Source organism: Podarcis vaucheri (assembly GCF_965113315.1).
Source record: "Podarcis vaucheri genome assembly, chromosome: 4".
Taxonomy (NCBI): Eukaryota; Metazoa; Chordata; class Lepidosauria; order Squamata; family Lacertidae; genus Podarcis; species Podarcis vaucheri.
In genome coordinates, this window is record NC_138762.1 from 78,120,643 (window position 1) to 78,141,426 (window position 20,784).

At 43.6% G+C, this 20,784-nt stretch overlaps 1 protein-coding gene across 2 annotated transcripts in view; it reads right to left on the reverse strand.

Annotated features, from left to right (window-relative positions):
• Positions 1-1,231: 1,231 nt before the first annotated feature.
• RFX8 (regulatory factor X8) overlaps positions 1,232-20,784 on the reverse strand; it is a 29,519-nt gene continuing 9,966 nt past the window's right edge. Inside the window, exons 7-17 of one of the 2 annotated variants that reach the window (XM_082218662.1) lie at positions 20,524-20,601; positions 19,668-19,778; positions 19,456-19,569; positions 17,502-17,652; positions 17,260-17,318; positions 15,876-16,032; positions 14,602-14,696; positions 13,614-13,728; positions 10,480-10,760; positions 9,291-9,557; positions 1,232-1,401 (exon numbers count right to left, since the gene is read on the reverse strand). In XM_082218662.1, the coding sequence (XP_082074788.1) occupies positions 9,387-9,557; positions 10,480-10,760; positions 13,614-13,728; positions 14,602-14,696; positions 15,876-16,032; positions 17,260-17,318; positions 17,502-17,652; positions 19,456-19,569; positions 19,668-19,778; positions 20,524-20,601 (1,332 nt within the window). In that variant the 3' untranslated portion in view covers positions 1,232-1,401; positions 9,291-9,386. The remainder of the gene's footprint in view (positions 1,402-9,290; positions 9,558-10,479; positions 10,761-13,613; positions 13,729-14,601; positions 14,697-15,875; positions 16,033-17,259; positions 17,319-17,501; positions 17,653-19,455; positions 19,570-19,667; positions 19,779-20,523; positions 20,602-20,784) is intronic. The other variant, XM_082218663.1, reaches the window with a different exon arrangement.

Here is a 20,784-nt window from a genome sequence, read left to right on the forward strand (position 1 = left end):
GACGAGGCTCAACTATGCCAAAAAATCAGGCGGGATTAGCTCCAGTTATTGATGTTGTATGCTCGGGTTACTACCAAGTCCTGGCATGAGGAAACTGCCCAGACAGCCTGTAATAGTGAAAGCAGAATTTTTCAGCAGAAAGGCAGAAGAGAAGATCAAAGAAGCCGGTGTGTTAGTGGCGTAAAGAGTTTTTGTATGTATCCAGGCATAAATAAACACAATTTCAGATGTGCATTGAAAAATAAAATGTTATATATATACAGTACATACACACGTAAAAGGTTGGGTTTCTAATCAGGTGGCATGACAACAAGATCCAGGCACATGGAACCAACTATAACCTGGACGTTTTTTCTAAAGAAATCCAGCTTTGGGAAAGGAGGGGTTTGAGCAGAGAAGGGAGTGCTCCATTACTTTCCCATTGGCTGCTGTTGACACTCCCAACTACTTTTCCACCTTGCCCTCACAGCATTCTAGATGTGTGTTTGCTCTTGAAAGCATGCCTTTGGCGCGCTGTCTGGTGAGAGCAGCTGAGGAAATGACTTGGGGAAGGAAAACTGCAGGTGGAGAAAGGGTCAAGACAGTCCTTCCCTTTACGATCGCTTGTCCCCCAAGCTGCTCAGCACTTGTCGCATGACGGAATGGGTGAGTTAGGGCCCATCTGGGCCTATAAAACGCAGGCTGAGCAATTGGTCATGGTCATGCTGCTCTCAGAATGTGTTTGGCTTCTTGCCTTCTGGTTCTGGGTACTTGTCAGAGCTTGTCAGAGCACACACAACCCCGGGGTGCTCCATGTGTATATTTTATTTGCTCTGAGATCAAACATATAGTCCCTCTGGGGCTAGTCCAGAACGTCTTCACTTAAATATGACAGCTGTGAAGTGCTCTGCTTCAAACGCAAACAACTTTCTTAAATGTTAACAAAATGGCATAAGTATGGATGTGGATTTCTTGGTACTTGTCAACATCCGTGACGTCCCAGACACCATCTGATAGGTTACACTTAGAATATACAAACTCGGGAGTTGGAAAACACCTCTTCTCAGCAAACAACAGCAATACAACTCATTTCAGCTTGTTGGACTGGGAAAGTCCAACATCCGCACGCTACAAGAAAATGTGAATCTCCCACAGCAAATGAGTAAACAGCACCATCTTTGTTGTGATTTAAGCTGAAAAGAGCCTTCATGTTAAGTAACACAACCACCTAATGCTCTCATAATCATTGTACCTGCAGATATCTCCTTCTGCCTCTGGCAATGTCAGGGAAGCAACGGAATTTTTCATCAGATCAGCTACTGTGTTGTCCTTTGGAGTCACATAAAAAAAAGGAATTCCAGTGCTATTGTCTGTGGGGCCATCGCTAATAGATAAGCAATTCCCAAACGGTGCTCCCCGGATCTGAAAAATTCCAAGCAAGCTGTGCTTAGAAAGCGTTGCAAATGTCTTCTACAAAGATGCTTGCCAGAAATTAAAAGAACCAATGTAGTATATTCAGTTCTACTTCCCTGACTGCCACTGGTTTGTACTTCATTAAATTAGATTTGTTATTCAGAATTGATAACATACACATACATACAGTATATCTCTCTCACTTGCTCAGGCAGAAATATATTTAAAAACTTGTGCATGCACACGAAAGCTTATACCAAGAACAAACTTAGTTGGTCTCTAAGGTGCTACTGGACAATTTTATTATTTTTTTTTTATATATTTCAACTTCGTCAGACCACACAGCTACCTACCTGAATCTAGAACCTTGCTCAGGTAGATCGTTCACCTACTTACTCACCTTTTCAGGTTAAACCAGACTTAATTAAAAACAACAACAACAGGCACTTTACAGAAATAATTTTAAAAGGTGTAGATATAGGTAGGTAGCCGTGTTGGTCTGCTGTAGTCGAAACAAAATAAAAAAAATCCTTCCAGTAGCACCTTAGAGACCAACTAAGTTTGTTATTGGTATGAGTTTTCGTTTGCATGCATCAGGTATCTGAAGAAGTGTGCATGCACACGAAAGCTCGTACCAATAACAAACTTAGTTGGTCTCTAAGGTGCTACTGGAAGTATTTTTTTTTTGTTTGTTAAAAAGGTGTTTGTACTGCAAATAATAATACACCCTCTTTAATAATAAAAAATGATGTTTCTCCGTGAATCACTAAGGCTTGTGGCGATTTTATAAAACTGAATATATATACTGTAAAGATTCATATTGCTTTGAGGACTGTAATTCTGTGAAGATGGCCTAGAGATTCTAACACAGAATTCTGAGCATTCTCACCTAACTATATTTCACATGATTCACTTGGGAAAGCAATGAATGTCAGTTAAAAAAATTAACAAGAGAAGATTTTTATCCTGCTTTTCCACTGTGCAATGCCTAAAGCAGCTCACAAAACCCCCACAAATTCTTCAAAACAATTTAGTAGAAAATAGAAATTTGCAGCGCAAATACTCCTTTGTGTGTACATCTCATACATAACGTGCTATTTCTTATATATCTAAATGAAATTTGTCTTCCACATAAGCAATGAAGAAGAAACATTTCAAATTAGTAATGCACTGCAATCAATTTTAAAAATCTGACAGTTGCTCAGAGATATATTAATAATCTTACATCGTCAATGCTCATTTTTTAAAAATGCAATTCATAGCAAACGTGTTAACCCATTATTTAGAAATCTGATGGAAAATTATGCTTTTTTGTAACTTACATCTAGGTTCAAAGAACTGCTTTAAGTTCACTCTGAGGCAAGAAAATCTCCAGTTTTAAAGGGCACAAGTCCAAAGTTTTTTCTGTTCTTTTTATTATTATCGTGAGCTATGTATTATAATTGCAGGCAACCGATCATCTAACATCAAGTCTGCACTTCTACTGAAAGACATTGCAAGAAAAGAAATGATAATACCTGAGGCTTTATAGTCCAATAATGTTATCGGAGACCTAAGATGGTATTACAGGCCTCTGCTGCACAGACTTCTATTGTACAATGGGGAATATTTTATTTTATTAATATTTCATTAATGACCTTTTGTTACCAACTAACCCGCTGCATTTCACTGCCACACAGAGAGAAGGTTGCGTTAACAGCGCCTTCTAGAGACCGCAAAGGCTGATGCTTATACACGTTTCCCTTTAAAAAAGAAAACACCAGCACGATGGAGCCAAAGTTAAGCAAATTAAATGCCACTGACATCAATGGGGATATTTAAAGCACACACTAAACCTTTCCACTGCATCCAACATAATGTTTAATTTTATCTGGGAGACTAAAGCTGGGATGTAGGGGGAGAAAAATAAGAAGAGCATATTTTGTTTTTTACATATAAAATCCTTCTCTGCGGCAACACTGAAAATATTCACATTAACTACTTATGTAAACCAATGTATTTCAAAGGCAAGAGCTTATTTTTGGACTACTCTTTTGTGCAAGCATGGTAGATCACAAGAGGTATATGTGCACATGTAAACAAATACCCATGGGTCTCAGGTTTCCTGGCTTGGAGCAACACACAAACTCACACACGAACGACTGCTGTTTTGTGCAAATCTGGGAGATTGAGAAACTTGTATTAAAATAAAGGTGTGTGCTTACAGGTAAACAGATACCAGTGTGCATGCCCATAGTGACCTCAGGTAAGGCCAGCCCACCCATGAATAGCTATCTCAGACAGCGGGTGCCCTCAAGGCAGCACCCTCATGAGCACCTCCCGCCATGCCCTCCTCACCTCTGCCAGAGAAGCGGTGCCAGGATAGGTGCGGATTTCCTGCAAGATCTTGCGAGATCTCATCAAAGTCTTGCGATATGTCAAGGAGAGCAAAGGATCTCATGAGATCTGGGTGAGATCTTGGCAAGCTCTTTCAGGGCATCGGCGCCCATGCCGGCACTGCTGCTCCACAAGCAGTGGTGGTGACGCAGCTGGTGGCACAGCTGCAGTGCCACCGGCAGGTGGCGCAGCGGTGGGCAGTGTCCCATGGGTTGTGGTGGTGTGGCAGAGCAGGGTGGCACTTCCTGTTTTGCCTCAAGTGGCAAAATGGGACGTACCACCCGTGAACTCAGGATTCCAGCACTTACAGCTGTTAGTTCTGAGGAGAGGCAGGCAAGGACCCACAGCCCAGGTGGGGCTGGCTACCTTGGGGAGGAGGTGTGTGATTCCTCAGCTGGAACAGGCATTCAGGAAAGGTGAGGGTCACATGCCACATCAAGCCCGGAAGGTCTAACAGGCCGGCGTCCTAGCCAGGCCGGCAAATAGCTCTCTTGACAGATGACTTGGACAGATGACTTGCACTCAGATAATTGAGTACTTTAAATGTTTTCAGTAATATTTGTGGATCTAGGGGAGAGCAGCTGCCCCCTCCCCCAGCTACGCCCATGCTGGTACAGCAAAAGGCAGTATGCAAGGGAGCATTGCTAGAGCATCAGGGTGATGGACAGAGCCTTCTTATTCTGGCAAGTGACTGAGGTGATCATGAGGCTTTCAAGTTTGTTTGCATGGAGGGTTCAGAGAATGAGGAAAACAATCAAGAAAAGACACACTAGCAGTTTAAATGTTAGCACTTCTTTGTAAGATTGTGCGTGCCTAATTGAAAAATAAAGGATGCATTTAAGATGGCTGGAGATCTTTTGTTAAGGCTCAGGGTGTTTTACAAATTAAACCCATGCAGTAAAACATAGGAACTTACTCCCAGGAAAATATGCATTGGATTGCAGGCATTCTGATAAATTTGGCATTATGCTACGTACGCTCCTGTGTCTGTAATGACAGATCAACTCAGCTATTTGCATTTTCGGACATTCCTTGGGGGTGTGGCTGTGGGGACTGTTGTGATAAGCTCCTGGGCTTCAAAATTTATCACTGCACTAGACTGTAGTGTCACTGTAGTAAACTAATCTTGCACAGTGTACACCTTTTAGTAATTTGGTCCACATTGCAACTACCTTTCACATCGTTCTAAAAATACTCAACTTGCAATACCAGAATTCCTCTGTTGTATATCCTTAGTTAAAATATGCAAACTTCTCCTCTATGTTTACAGTCAGATGATGCCCCTTGCAAATGGCTCCTAAAGATGTAAAACAACAACACCCCCCCACTCTGCAATTTCTCCAGCGAGACAGCAACAATCCATTAAAAGCTGTTCCATTTATATAGCTAGTATCTGAAGGTTTGTCATGGAGCAAGAATAATCGCTTATTGCATTTATAAGATGCTGTTGGGAGTGCACAGAAGCCTGGATTGAAACAGCCCATCCCAAACAGCATTCCTGTGCTATCATCATTATTCCCGTTTAGCAGACCATCCTTCAACAAGAGTTCTTAGGATGGATGGTGGAGGACATTCACAACAAAATACAAAACTGCAGCATCATAAAATGAGGCTATATAATATATATATATATACAGCCTCATTTTTATGATATATATTTTATATATATAGCCTCATTTTATGATGCTGCAGTTTTGTATTTTGTTGTGAATTCGGCATATATGGAGAATATATATATATGTGGTTTCTAGCAGAGGCGTGGTACCTTTTCTTGAGCGGATCTCGTGGCCAGGAATCCCCAGCTGCTGGAATGGATCAGGAACCGGGCCGCCCTGGCCGCTTGCTCGTGGGGCGCGAGGCTCTCCGTGCCCCCTTTGGCGCTCGCTCTCCTGTAGGAAAACATGCGGGAAGGGGACGAGTTCTGCTTCGGCCTCGCCGCCCCCGGCCTGGACCTCATCTCCTCTTCTTCCTCCTCCTCCTCCTCTTTGTACACCGAGGCCGGGTAGCTCTGCTTCCAGATGCCCGTGGTGTCTTCCAGCAGCGCGGGGAGAACCTCCTCGTTGGAGGAGCTGTGCAGCTCTTCCTCCACCTCGTTGGTGACGGACCACGACACCGAGTTCACGATCACGTAGCCGCCGGCCGGGGCCAAGGCCAAGCTGCACCACAGCAGCGCCCAAGAGAGCCAGCCGGGGCACGCGGCGGCCCTGGGCACCGGCGGCGTCCGGCGGCGGCAGCACGCGGGCATTTTGGAGCCAAGCCTCCCCGAGCTGCGTGCGCCCAGCTCCGCAGCCCGGAACGCGCAAAGCCCAGCAGTCTGGAGGGAGCTTTTGGCTGCGAGAGCAGCGGCCCCTTGAGGCGGAGGAGAGCGGCTGGCCTGAGAAAAATGCCTAAGCTGGCAAATCGCCAGCAGCAGGGGACCATCGGAATTCTCTTGTTTGCTTTGACTCGGCATCCCGCCCTTAAGCATCCTTCGCGTTACTCTTTCTTACATTTTTAAGAACCCTTAATCGCAGCTTCAGGGGTTGGAAACCTCAGCTTGGGCAAAAAGATTCCTGCATTGCAAGCGGGTTGGACTAGACGACCCTCGGGATTCCAGACCCTCCAAGTGTCCCTAATTTTCCAGGGACAGCCACAGATTTATAGAAACCGTCCTGGTTTCTGATTTTATCCTGGAATGTACCGCTTTTCCTTAGGACGTCCCTATTTTCATCAGAGAAATGTTGGAGGGTATGCAGTTATGAGATAAGTAACTATACAACCATGAGAAGACATCTGAAGCCAGCCCTGTATAGAGAAGTCTTTTGTAACGTTTAATGATGTTTTTATATATGTTGGGAGCTGCCCAGAATGCCTGGGGCAACCCAGTCAGATGGGTGGGGTATTAACAACAACAAAATATTATTATTATTATTATTATTATTATTATTATTATTATTATTATTATTATTATTATTACATTATTATTATATAATTATTATTATTATTATTATTAACATCCCTATTTTCATTTCTTTGATTCTGATTCTTACATGGAGCACAGGCCAGGATAGGCAGCTCCTTCCCTCCCATTTATTTCCACAACAACCCTATGAGGTAGATCAGGCTGAGACATCGTGACTGGACCAGAGTCTCCCCAGTGCAGGTAGGGCACTCTGCCCACTGCATCGCACACGAGTGTACTTAAACCTATGGGGATAATGGCCTTGACTGCTCTTGTACAGCTGTTGTAAAGATTATTGAGATGGAATCACAGAGTTCGAATGGACCACAAGGATAGTCTTGTCCAATGCCCATTCAATGCAGTAATTATTTGCGCAGCGTGGGACTCGAACCCACAATCATGAGGTTAAGAGATTCACACTCTACTGACCGAGCTATCCTAGTGAAGCCTAATAACTGAGGTCCAGCTCCGAGGGCCTTCTGGTGGTTCCCTCACTGCGAGAGGCCAAGTTACAGGGAACCAGGCAGAGGGCCTTCTCGGTAGTGGCACCCGCCCTGTGGAACGCCCTCCCATCAGATGTCAAAGCGATAAACAACTACCTGACATTCAGAAGACATCTGAAGGCAGCCCTGTTCAGGGAAGTTTTTAATATGTGACGTTTTAGTGTATTTTTCATCTTTGTTGGTAGCCGCCCAGAGTGGCTGGGGAAACCCAGCCAAATGGGCGGGGTACAAATAAATTATTATTATTATTATTATTATTATTATTATTATTATTATTATCTCTCAAAATGCATAATGCATAATGTTGATGTCAAAGTAATTTGATTGATTGATTCAATAGTCTTATACCCTGCCCTTCCTCAGGGCACACTGATGACAATGTGTTCCAAAACTCTGCATGACCCTACACAGCAGTCTCATGTACTGTAGATTTAAAATAGCATGAGGAAGCAAGACCACACACTATGTACTACCTTCTGGTCCAAGTAGGCATGGGACCACTTCAAAGCAGGGCCCCCTACACCAAACTCACACAGTCTCTCCCAGAATGGTACCATGGCCAATAGTATCAAAAGCTGCTGAGATTACCTGACACAGGTAATCATAAAGGGAGACCAAGGCAGCTTCTGTGTCAAGCCAAGCTCTGAATCCTGATTGAAATTGATCCAGAAAACCAGTTTCTTCCAAGAGTGCTGGACCTGGTTGGCAACCACTCACTCAAAGGCCTTGCCCAGGAAGTGGACATTTACTTTAAGTCGAAAATTAAGATCCTCCAGGTCCAGGCTAGGTTTATTCAGAAGTGGTATTACCACCACCTCTTTCAGGTGTCTTGGGGCTAATCCGTGTTAGAAAACACTTATCAAATGGCTACTTCCAGGATGAAAAATTGAGTAACAATTTGGGGCAAGGGTTCCACTGAATATTCCCCCCTTCCCCTGAAAGTTTGAAGATGTTGAGTCAGAAGCACATGGGGTATATTGGACTGAATACATCTGGATATCCCCAGAGAAGTCTGGTTAAGAAACACGTACATCTACACACATACAGCTTTCATAGTAAGATTTTATGTAAACTAGATAACTAAGCAAATCTCCAACCCATTCACTTTGGAATGGCATCACTGATGTCAAAGGAACTACCTTTCTAACCTTACAGCAGGCATAGGCAAACTCGGCCCTCCAGATGTTTTGAGACTACAATTCCCATCATCCCTGACCACTGGTCCTGTTAGCTAGGGATGATGGGAGTTGTAGTCCCAAAAAAACATCTGGAGGGCTGAGTTTGCCTATGCCTGCCCTACAGGTATTGATCTGAGGACTGCAGGCAGCAATTGACATCTAATAATAATAATAATAATACCAGGTCTTGAGTCTGCCTGGAAGCCACACATGCTTTGGTTTTGAGACCCCTGTTTTTTAATCCTTGATGTGTGGCTACTCTGCAGTCAACTCTGCACAGACATCTGTTTTATTATTTCTTTACCTGCTCCAGGACTTTAAAAAGTACCTGGGCTTTCTGGTTCAAATTAAGTCCTGACTGCCATCTTGAGGAAACAGTTCTCTCAGATTAAAATGCTGTCCCTAGACTGCTGGGCTTTGGAACATTCTACATATACAGGATTTGTAGTAGGACTTCTCGAAATTCAGACTCCTGCAGGGACATGAACCACACTTGGTAGCCTTAGGTACAGAAGGCATAATTCTGGGACTATTTGTATTGGCGAAATGCCTTTCCTTGCTATTAAACTTTAGATTGCAAGCTCCATAGAACAGGGTTTCTTGTGGGAGTGGGTGGGAGGAATGGTTTATACTGTAAAATGTCATGTACAGTCATGGTGCTGTATGTATTAACATTATGGGGCTCAACCAATACATACTGTCACTGGTTTGCATCTTTCAGCATTACAATTGCAACTGAAGCGGGAATGTCACCTGAAATTTATTTACTACATTTAACAAAATTGTTAGTGTTACTTCCTACAACAGCTATAGAACGTAAGACACCAAGGCAGCTAAAATACATCAGAAAAAAGACACAATTTTAAAAATGTATGCATGCTCTTCATAAAAACTACTTACTTCAACAGAATATACACCGAGGCAGTGCAAAATCTATGTTCAAATCAACTATGTACAAAACACATTTTTTTTGGCAGATGGTCGTCAAACAGTCTTTCAGATCTGCTTCGTTTCCTCCCAAGCACTGCTGCAGTCTTCTTGCGGGTCAGAGGTATGAATGATAAATTTCTGCCCATCTTTTAGAGTAACAAGTGCTTCCTGTCCAACAGGGAGATTCACTTTCACCGAACATTTAGATGCTTTGTCTTCCAGAACTACCTGGATAAGCTTCACATTAAAAAAGGAAGGAAGGAAGGAAGGAAGGAAGGAAGGAAGGAAGGAAGGAAGGAAGGAAGGAAGGAAGATGGAATATCACTATCATTTCTGTGGGAAGACAGGATTGACTCAGGGCTTACTATCACTTACCTTTCCCCCGTGCTCACAGTAGGCACAGGCCAGTGTTTTAATGCTCTGCGTTCAAGCATGCCTTTTTTCGCTCTGCCACTTTCCCTAGTGGCACTTTCCATTCTTTAATGCTGATTCGGAAAAAAGGCAATTCTGGTTTTCCACAGCTTAGACACTGAGCTTTAAAGCATAGACCTGTGCCTAGAAACGCAGCACAAAATGAAGTCTGGAAGAGGAGCTCATAAACACAATTCTGTTTATTCTCTCTCTTTCTCTGAAAAACTTTGAAATGGAAGTGTCCAGAGCAAAAGCAAGGAAGATAACAGCCAAGAACAGTGGGGCAGTATGTCTTAGTTCTCCTAAAACCACCCTTTTTGCTGCTTATAAAAGCTGGGGAACTTTCAGAGCTTTCACATAGTCAGAAGCCTCCAAAGGACTGTAGCAGACAGAAGGATTTATTGGCCGAAAGTAGTAATCTGAATACTTGAATCCCCGGGGAACCTGTGGCAGATGTTTTTTGGACATCAACTTCCAACATCCCTAGCCAGCATGGCCAATGACCAGGGATGATGGAACACCAGAAGTTCCTCATGGCCTGGTATAAAGCCCACCAGGGTAGCCTACTTCAAAGCTGAAATGAAATTCACCTACTCTTGATCATAGCTGCTGGGAATACCTTTTGATGTTCACAGATATCACAAGCACAGATAGAGCCCTGTGTACATGCCTTAAGCATGCATCCATTTCCAACAATCTGATTTTCCACTTCTCATTCAGAAGCAAATATGAAGAACTGGGTTTTTACCTTGTTGCCTGTGTCAGCATCTACTAGGCAGCTGAGGACCTTCAGAATAAGGCTACTTAAGTTAATGTCGCTTTGACTCTGGGTCAGAATGATTCGAGTTGGTGCTGTCTCCCCGCCATCAGGCTGTTCAGCTGCAAAATCGTCCAGAAGACAGACTGGTTGAAGAGCCAAGGTACCCTGCGTCATCGTCAACGGAGCCCCATCTCCTTCCTCCTCCACATGGGTTTGAAGTATGTGAATAACATATTCAAGCAGAAGCAAATTGAGCAAATGCCAGGAGCCTAGGTTTAAAAAAAAAACAAAAACAGATGGGATAAATTGTGGAGCCATCTATTAGACCTTCCTAGTCAGATGAAAAGGCAAAAGGGGTGCATTGGCTAGCATTGAGATAGGAATGGGGAGATGGCACTCAGCTCTAAAAATCAACCAGTGACCTCACACTCGGAGGATAATTGTGTTGTCCTTTACATACAAAAGTACATGGGCACATTTGCATAGTTGCAGAGGACAGAACTACAGAGCCATTTCTCCCACTGCTTTGAACTTCCGCAAGCAGGTCTTGCAAAGGAAGGAGTTACAACTGCATGGTTTGCACAACAACAGGGCTTTTTTCCCTCTTAGCTGCTCCCTGATGAGGAGCTGTTGGGTGAGTCCCAGAGCTCTGGGTGAAATCAAGATGTAGTTAAGAGAGGAAGTACATCTCAGAAAACCTACCAGTACTTATCAGCACTATTGTAACAGGCGAGGAGTTGCTGACTCTATTTGTATTTCCAGAGGGTAGTAAATGAAGTGGCAACAAACCTCCCCTTGTTTTGCAGGTGACTGTTGTATGGATTCAAAGTGCCCCAACACCCACAAACATCTCTGTCTAGATGCACCAAGACTGACTTTAACTGATTTTAAAGTGGTCATCCTGGAGCAAAGAAACTCCAAATGAAAACTGCACAAGTTTGCACCAGTACAAAGTGGTTGGGTTTTTTCTGTTTTGTTTTGTAATAATATTTTATTCTTTTTCCCATAGAGAAAGTAATTTGTTGCTCAACGATTATATTCCATTTCAACAAAACTAGTGACTTCCTGTTCACCCAACATCAACGTTTATAACTCAAATCACGAACAATTGCATTTTAAGGTTTCCATCTTATCTAATTTCACACTCTCTAACATGTTTCTTAATGTATTCTGCTGTTTTCTTACACTACAAACCCCGCTGTGGTCTTTGCATATGGGAAATAATTTTACATACAGACTAGGAATGGTTTCCAGTCTTCTTTAAAAGATTCTAAATCTGTATCTTTTATCAAGTGCTTTGTTTTGTTTTTGAATCACACTACATGTGTCAATCAGCTTACCAGTGCCAGAACGTGTTACCATCAAAGCTGTTTTGTGGTCACTGTAACACAGCTATCACTGTCTGTACTTCCTGCATTTCATTTCCCTCTTGCCTTACTGTTTACAACAAGAATGTGGAATCTGATGCCCTCCAGATGTACATAAAGGTAAAGGTAAAGGTACCCCTGCCCGAACGGGCCAGTCTTGACAGACTCTGGGGTTTGTGCGCCCATCTCACATCTATTGGCCGGGGGCCAGCGCTGTCCGGGGACACTTCCGGGTCACGTGGCCAGCGTGACAACGCTGCTCTGGCGAGCCAGAGCCGCACACGGAACGCCGTTTACCTTCCCGCTGGTAAGCGGTACCTATTTATCTACTTGCACCCGGGGGTGCTTTCGAACTGCTAGGTGGGCAGGCGCTGGGACCGAGCAGCGGGAGCGCACCCCGCCGCGGGGATTCGAACCGCCGACCTTTCGATCGGCAAGCCCTAGGCGTTGAGGCTTTAGCCCACAGCGCCACCCGCGTCCGCCCCAGATGTACATAGTTGAACATCAACTCCCAGCAGCCCAAATCAGCATGGCTAATAGCCAGGTACGGGGCTTGGAGTCCAACAACACCTGGAAGTTTACAAGAGGCGCGTCTTCAGCCTTCACAGGAAGTTGCATAATGAAGATGCCAGGCACACCTCTGTGGGGAAGAATTTCCACCACTTAGAGGCTGCCACCCCAAGCTTCTGGGGGTAAGGAGCTACCCCCTCTGCTAGTCTTAGCACCCAAAAGGGTCTGTAGGGAAGCAGGTGGTCTTTCAGGCATTTACAGTATGTGCACCATCCGTCATATGCACAGAGCAATGTACAACGCCTGCTGGATTGAATGGCCTGGGTTGCCTGCCTCTCTTTGTTCAGTTACTAGACTTTCCCAACAATGCATCTATTTTACTTTTGGGGAAACGTGGTTAGGCAGGAAGAAGAGTTTGGATTTGATATCCCACTTTATCACTACCCGAAGGAGTCTCAAAGCGCTAACGTTCTCCTTTCCCTTCCTCCCCCACAACAAACACTCTGTGAGGTGAGTGGGGCTGAGAGACTTCAGAAAAGTGTGACTAACCCAAGGTCACCCAGCAGCTGCATGTGGAGGAGCGGAGACGCGAACCTGGTTCCCCAGATTACGAGTCCACTGCTCTTAACCACTACACCACACTGGTTGCCCCGGCCAGCAACAAACAAGTATCACTGCTGCCAACACAATGTCTGAGAAGGATGGGAAGCGCTACTACTGGTAGTAGGGCCAGCATTAAAGGCATAAATTGAGGTTCTAAGTATGGCAGGCTGATTTATGCCATGCCTGACTCTGAGAAATCCATATTGTTCTTAATTGCATGGAATAAAGAGGGGGTATTTGTTGTGGGATCCGTGCTTATGACACATGCAAGCTTTTTTTTGAAGCCTCCACGTGACATAGCTGCCATCCAAATGCCAAACCTCCTCATTTAATCTGGATTTAGACTTTTTGGGGGAAATCCGATTGGCCCCCCCAAAAAAAACACATCAACAATCTGTTTGCAATATCTCCACAGCCCTTTTGCAATATGAAGGCCCCCTCCCCACCTGAAAGCAGACTCCTCTTCCATCGTGGGCCTCAAGCACACAAGTCATAAGCACACACTGAGGCAGGTGGCTCATTAGATGAGAGTCCTGCCCTCATGGTGTAAGGCTCCTTGTTCAAGATCCCAAGTTCTTGATCACCAAATATGTTTTACAGCAGAATACGACCTACAAAAGACCATCGCAGGACATCACTGACCAAAGCTCTCAGTGTGGCAGAGGGTCATTGCCCTGCTGACAGATGTCAAGAGGAAGTTCCACCTCAGCTGGAAATTAGCAGCAAGCTTTCTGAACTCTTCTTGATTCTTGCTTGGCTGCAAAGAGTCACACAAAGACATTTCATTGTAACATGGCCCCAAAGACTGCATAGACAAATGCTTCAAACCTATACCAGCCTCCCTGGGAATATAAATGTAGTACTTTTCTTCCACTATGGATAAATTTCTTCAGACATGGGACAGCTGGCTAGTGGTTTCTGGCATACCACCAGGATGTGCTTATAAAGAAATAGGAGCTGCTTTAGTGAATGAGACTTTGGGAACAGGGTTGAACGTATACCTGCATTTATGTTACAGGTAGGTAGCTGTGTTGGTCTGCTGTAGTTGAAACAAAATTTTAAAATTCCTTCCAGTAGAACCTTAGAGGCCAACTAAGTTTTTTATTGGTGTGAGCTTTCGTGTGCATGCACACTTCTTCAGATACTGCATTTATGTGTTTGAGATCACACTGAAAGGTCCCTCTATTTTAGCATCTATTGATTTAGGATCTATTGATCCTCACCCACACTCCAAGCACACAAATATTTCAGTTCAACTACTTTCAACTAGTGTAGAAACTTTTCATATATATACATATGAGAGAGAGAGAGAGAGAGAGAGAGTGAGTGAAAGTGTATGGGTCATTGTACAAAGTATGCAGTGGGGATGGGTTGACCTTCTCCAGATCAAGGGCTATATTTCTGCTAATCAACTTGCCAGGGACCACATGCCCGCAGTGGGCGGAGCCAAATTGACACTGGGAGGAGGGCAAAGTGGACAAATCCAGAGCTGGTAGTGAGCAGGGTCACCCTATTCTCCCTCCTTCACCTTTCTCTCATATAAATGCACACACACCAGCTTCATTTCAGGAGCATCACCATCTCTCTCGTGAAATAAACACAGTATCTCTAAGACCGCCTAATTTTGTACCTGAATCACGAAAGCCTCAAGGTCCGAGGACAAACAATTTAGCAAAACCCTTATATCTGTTGAAGTGTCCAGTGAAGACATCAGATTATTCAAGCCTATAAAACAAGTGAATATGCACTGGCTCGTGGATGGCTCAAGGCTGTTCCTTAGTTTAAATCTCTTTAAACTTAACAGAGACAAAACATATTAAAAACAACTATATGAAGACAATATGTTTTCTTGTTCGCTTCTAGTTAAATAGGATCTTGTTTTTACAGCCTGTTGATTCCAAACTTCACTGCAGCCTCTACGGAGAGCTAGGGCTTTAGTCAATCAATGTGTGTTTGTTCTTATATGTGAAAAATACTGTGCACAGAGCAGCCGAAATTCAACATTTTTAATGTTCAATTCATTTGAATGAGATTAAGAATCAACTTAGTGTTCCTACTGAATCCAGCTTGGGCTGGACCATGTCAACTGTTGTTTTCACATGAAAATGTAAGGCAGGGAAACCATGAAAGCTTAGTCAATGAAAATGTTATTCTTTGATGCAAAGGACTGCATCATATGATACTTTGATGTGTAGGACTGCATCTCTGTACTAAGGTTACAGTTATTCAAGACACACATGCCTTGTGTCCGTTGATAAAATTATGACTTCCCCATTCACATACAAGCAAGAAGCTTTGCCATGAATATTATCTACTTTGATCAATTAGGCCTTCTGATATTAGTGTACAACAAAGGGTGTTAGTTCAAGTAGCAACATATAATTTCAACAGTGATGTGGCATGAAAGTTTTCCTATTTCGTCAGTTCCTTAGTAACAACGCCAAAGGCAAACACAGTATTAGAGCAAGCTTGTCAGTTTCAAAAAAAATCACTAAATACAGGTAAAATGGACAAGAGCACTTTCTAGGGCATGAGAAAACTTTCCAGAGCAAACTGAAAACTTTCTGATGAAAATTGCCCTAATTTGCACAGGAAGTTCTCCCAAGTGCTAACTTCCTTTCACCACAGCCATGCCCACTGTAATTAATATGAGGAGAAACCTTATTAGTCATATAAAACTTCAACAAGAGGTCCAAACCAAACCAAATGTTAGAAAATAATTTGGAAGAAGGACATCCACATTTGAAACTAAGAGCAAACTGTGAAATAATCCTCATGTGATATCCACATAAGGAAAACATTTTGTATCAAGGAAAGAGGGAGAGGTTCTCTATCAAATTCTAGCAGAAAAAGTGAACAAAGTACTCCATCAAATAGGAAAATAGTAAGAGCCTGTGCTGCTACATTTCAGCTCTGTGCCACTTTCAATTTCATCCACATTTCTAAATGCAATTTGCAGCGAGCTTCCAGGAATGTCCGAAAACCCCTGAGTAATGATTGCGTTCATGTCCGATTTCAAAACATTGACCCTCCTGCTGTTGTTCAAGACTATTCTCATGGTCTGTAAATGAAGAGAGAAAAAGTGCACATCATTTATGTCTTGGGAAAAGCAAAAACAAAACCAATAACTCCACTCACTTTCAAAGGGTTTAATCTTAGTATACAGCTAACACTGGATACAACCCAGGCTTATCAGATTGCTGATGATCCCTCTCACCTCCTCATAACACACAATATCATCACCATTATCATGATCAATTACCATATTTTTCGCCCTATAGGACGCACCGTCCCATAAGGCACACCTAGTTTTTTTGGGGGGAAATAAAGGGGGAAAAATTATTTCCCCCTGAGCTTCCCCCGCCCCCAGAACAGGCAACTCTCTGCAAGCTGTGGGAGCCCGGCGCCGGGCTCCCACGGCTGCGGAGAGCTGCGCGAAGCCTGGGCGCGCTGAGCTCAATGTGCCCAGCCTTCGGCATGCAGGCAACTCTCCGCAAGCTGCGGGAGCCCGACGCGGGCTCCCATGGCTTGCGGAGATCTGCGGAGATCTGCGCGAAGCCTGGAGTGCACACCGACCCCTCTCGCTCTCCAGGCTTCATTTTTGGAGGGGGAAAAGTGCGTCCTATGGGGCGAAAAATACGGTAATAACTGGTAATACAGTCACTATTATTAATAGCACTGAACCAGAATTGGGGCTTGGCGGGGTTCTACGGTGGCAGTGGTGATGATGCTTTGTGTTATGTACTGAGTTGAATAGGATCCAAAATGCAGCAGTCTGATTGGTCCTAGAACAATAGGATTCAGAATGCAGCTGTCTGATTGGTCTGCAGGAGCCGCCCAATCCAACTCCAGGTGGAAGTTAATCCGCAACCTGATTGGCCTACAGGAGAATCCCGGAATTAGCCAATCGCGTGGGGCCAATTGTGTAAATAATGGATATAAAGCAGACATTTCAGGGGAACTTGCATTCCTCACTACTATGAGCTGAATAAAGAGCATGAAATCCACACTCGACTCCAAGTATATTTCACTTTTGTACTCAGCAATGAACACAGGGGAAATGATTTTCGTACTGCTCTGCATTACAGCTTACTTTCCCCACCAACCTGCCCAAGTCCTCCACCGATCCCACATTTTGTCCAGAAGGAGGCAGCATCTCATAACTGCACTATGTCCACCAACACAACACAACTGTAAACATAGGCCTGTGACTGATCCATCCTAACAGAACGTTTTTGTCAGCTAATTCATTGCGAATGACTTCGGCTTTCACCTTTGGGATACATACCTTTGCCATGTTAGCAAGGTAAGTCTTCCTCCGAAGTCTTTTTATAAACAAAGTCACCTCTGAGAGGAAAGGAAGAAACAAATGATCACGATTCACCACCACTTAATTCTAAACGACTTGTGTTACAGTCTGCATTACCAAACAGTTTGAACAGCTTGTATCTATGAATATTGACCCTGCTTTTCAAGTTCACATTTTCCAATATTGACCGTGCTTTTCAAGTTCACAATACTTGAACATACCTTTGATTTTAGAGGCACCCAACAACGGTGGGAGGTCTTCCATAGTTGCGAGCAGCCAGCTTTTAATATTTTTGCTGAATAATCTGACCAGTTTGAGGTACTGTATAGAGACATCTTCCAGAAAATCATGAAGCAGAATCTTCTCCATTTCCTAAAAGTATGGGATAGTTCTTACCCAAAGGCAAATGCAACGAACACAACATGAAAACAGATTATTTCCCAACAGATTGTTCCAAACCACTGAAGTGACTAGGAATTACTTTCCTCTTGAGGATTAAATACAGAGACCCAGTTCAGACAATTACTTAAACCATGGTTTAGATTTACGAGATTAGGAATGACCACAGTGAGCCCCCTCTCCCTTTTAATGTGCAAGAGAAAAATGAAAGCTTCTGCTTTCACTTTAGTAGATTCCGCATTACATTACAAACAGTTCTGCATTACAAACTTGGAGAAGCGTGGTTTCTTGCTGTAACAAGGGTTGGACGAGAATCCATTTTGCATTTAAAGCTGAATCTATCAAATCAGTACCTTCTGACACAATATGCAAACCAACACACATCTTTCCTTATAAATCTGCACTTACCTGAATTTTGCAATGAAGTTCTCCAACCACACAATGTTCACCAAAAATATATATGTATGCATTACAAATAAAGATGTTAGTGAAAATAACCTACAAAACACATATTGTTCAATAACATACAAAAATATGTGTGTTAGTCATTAGGAGAAATTCTCACTAAAATGCTGATGAATTTTCATGAGGATATAGAAGGCAACAAGCAGCTGAATAAAGTTTGCACTTACAAATTTGTATGTACAGATGCAAAATTAGAAATGATGACTACAATTTAAATAGAAATGCAAGTAACATATCTCACCATGATGGAGAAGACAGTGATTAGGTAACCTGCGTACCTGTATAGTCTGCTGTCTTGGTGCTAACTGATTATGGGCAACGCTGTGGGTTAAACTACAGAGCCTAGGACTTGCCGATCAGGTCAGTGGTTCGAATCCCTGCAACGGGGTGAGCTCCCGTTGCTCGGTCCCTGCTCCTGCCAACCTAGCAGTTTGAAAGCACGTCAAAGTGCAAGTAGTTAAATAGGTACCGCTCTGGCAGGAAGGTAAATGGTGTTTCCATGCGCTGCTCTGGTTCGCTAGAAGCGGCTTAGTCATGCTGGCCACATGACCCGGAAGTTGTACGCCAGCTCCCTTGGCCAATAAAGCAAGATGAGCGCCACAACCCCAAAGTCGGCCATGACTGGACCTAATGGTCAGGGGTCCCTTTACCCTTTACCTTACAGAGCCCATGATGTTAAACCTGAAACTGCCTGCAGGGGCTTTCAAGTAGAGGACTCCTTCAAACTCTCCACTGTAAAGTAGGACACATGGCCTCACTAAGCAGCAAAGGGGCTCATAATAAGGTCTCCTCATAAGATCTCCTCAGAAAATCTCAGTGCCAGTGTGGCTTCGTGGTTAGGGTGCTGGACTAGGTCCTGGGAGGCCAGGATTCAAATTTCCACTCAGCCATGAAACTCACTGGGTGACCTCAGGCCAGCCACTGTCTGTTCTTAGCCTAACCTACCTCACAGGGTTGTTGTGAGGATGAAATCGGGAGGAGAAGCATGTACACCACCTTCTGAAAATCACAAATGAGCACCAATCATTGGAATAACGAGAGCAGCCTTTCTAGGGTTTCTTTCTCCCCAAGTGAGGTTGAGATGATGAAGGACTAGGAATTCAGCCATCCCCACAAATTCTGTATGAACATACAAGGTTTCTCTGTCAACCAGGGGACATTCAAGCCGTACATGTATTAGCTGCAGAAGCAAGGAAATGCCCATCTGGTTGAAGAACTTCGTTTTTATCTGCACACTTCTGCCCCACTTCTTCCAAAGAAGGTCTGACTCAAAGTTTGGGAACCTCTGGTCTAATATATGAAAAGTGGTACCTGGAAGAGCTGCCTGTCGTAGCATTGAAACAGCTGGCAAACATCTGCCTGGGACATGAACATTATTGCGTCAGGCTTCAGAGACTTCCAGAAAGAACTGAAGAGCTCTTCCACCTAAAGGAGCACATACTTAATGAATTTTCACTGCAGCATTGAAGTCATTTATTGTCGGGAAAAGAAGCTCAAGAACATTCGCTCAGCCCAGAACCCACCATGTGCTTCTGCCGCCTTCCCAGATGTTGGGAATCCCCTGGAATGCTTCCTTCCCCTAATGCAACGGCCACACAGCTCCTGAACATGCATCTCCACATAATGGTGGTGGGCTGGGGTGGGTAGAAGAAGACTTGCTCTACTCATGTTTGGCTTAAAAAAAATAAATGTCACAATGCAACTGGCCTAGAAGTCAGAAGTAAAATATCGGTAGTGGTCCCCATTGTTTCCAAAAAGGAGGCAAAATAAAAGTCTTGGGAGTCTAAAGCGTATTATATTAGCAATGAAATCTAGAAAAAAAAAGATGTTACAGGACTGTTCATTTTGCCTGCCTGATAATCAAGAAGATTTGGGATAAAGTAGTTGGAGTAATGAGATTTACAGGAAGGAGGAAATTCCATTGATGGCTACAATCTTATATATATGCACGTTTCCTTGGGAGCAAAGGCATGCCCCCGTTCCGCAAAGCAAATAGCATCTTAAGAACATGAGAGCCCTACTGGATCAGACCAAAGACCCACCTATTCCAGCATTGTGCTCCCACAGTAGCCAGAGTTGCCCAAGCCTCTTTCAGAGGAGGTATTTTCTTCAGGACCACAGCGCAGAAAGAAAGAGTTGAATTCCTCCTCCCTGCCTCCTGCAATCCTAATAATTATCAGCCTCTCTCACCATCTGATATTTGCATTTTAAAAACTAAAACAAACCTATGTGGCAAGGGCAAAGACATATTTAATCTCACATCACCTTTGGCCTAAATACAGCCAGAGAAATTATGTGGAACTTCCTATCAAATAAACATGGAATGGGTTGATCTGAAGGAAGGCTTACGCAGAGACCTAACACAAACATCACACCTACCTGGTCAAGATCCTTGTTTTTTACATTCTGCAACACTTCCTGGCAGTGGGTGCAATACGCATCAGCAAATAAAGAAACCTGGAATATATACAAAACGAGGCAACATGAAAGCACCATGGTCAAGAATTCATAATTGCTCCATTCATTCAGTCTTCAAAGAACCATGCAACAATCTACAACCAAAACAGGCCCAAACAGGCCAACCCTATCATAAAAAAATCTATTCAATAACCAGAAGCGGACTATTGCAACTCAGAGGTT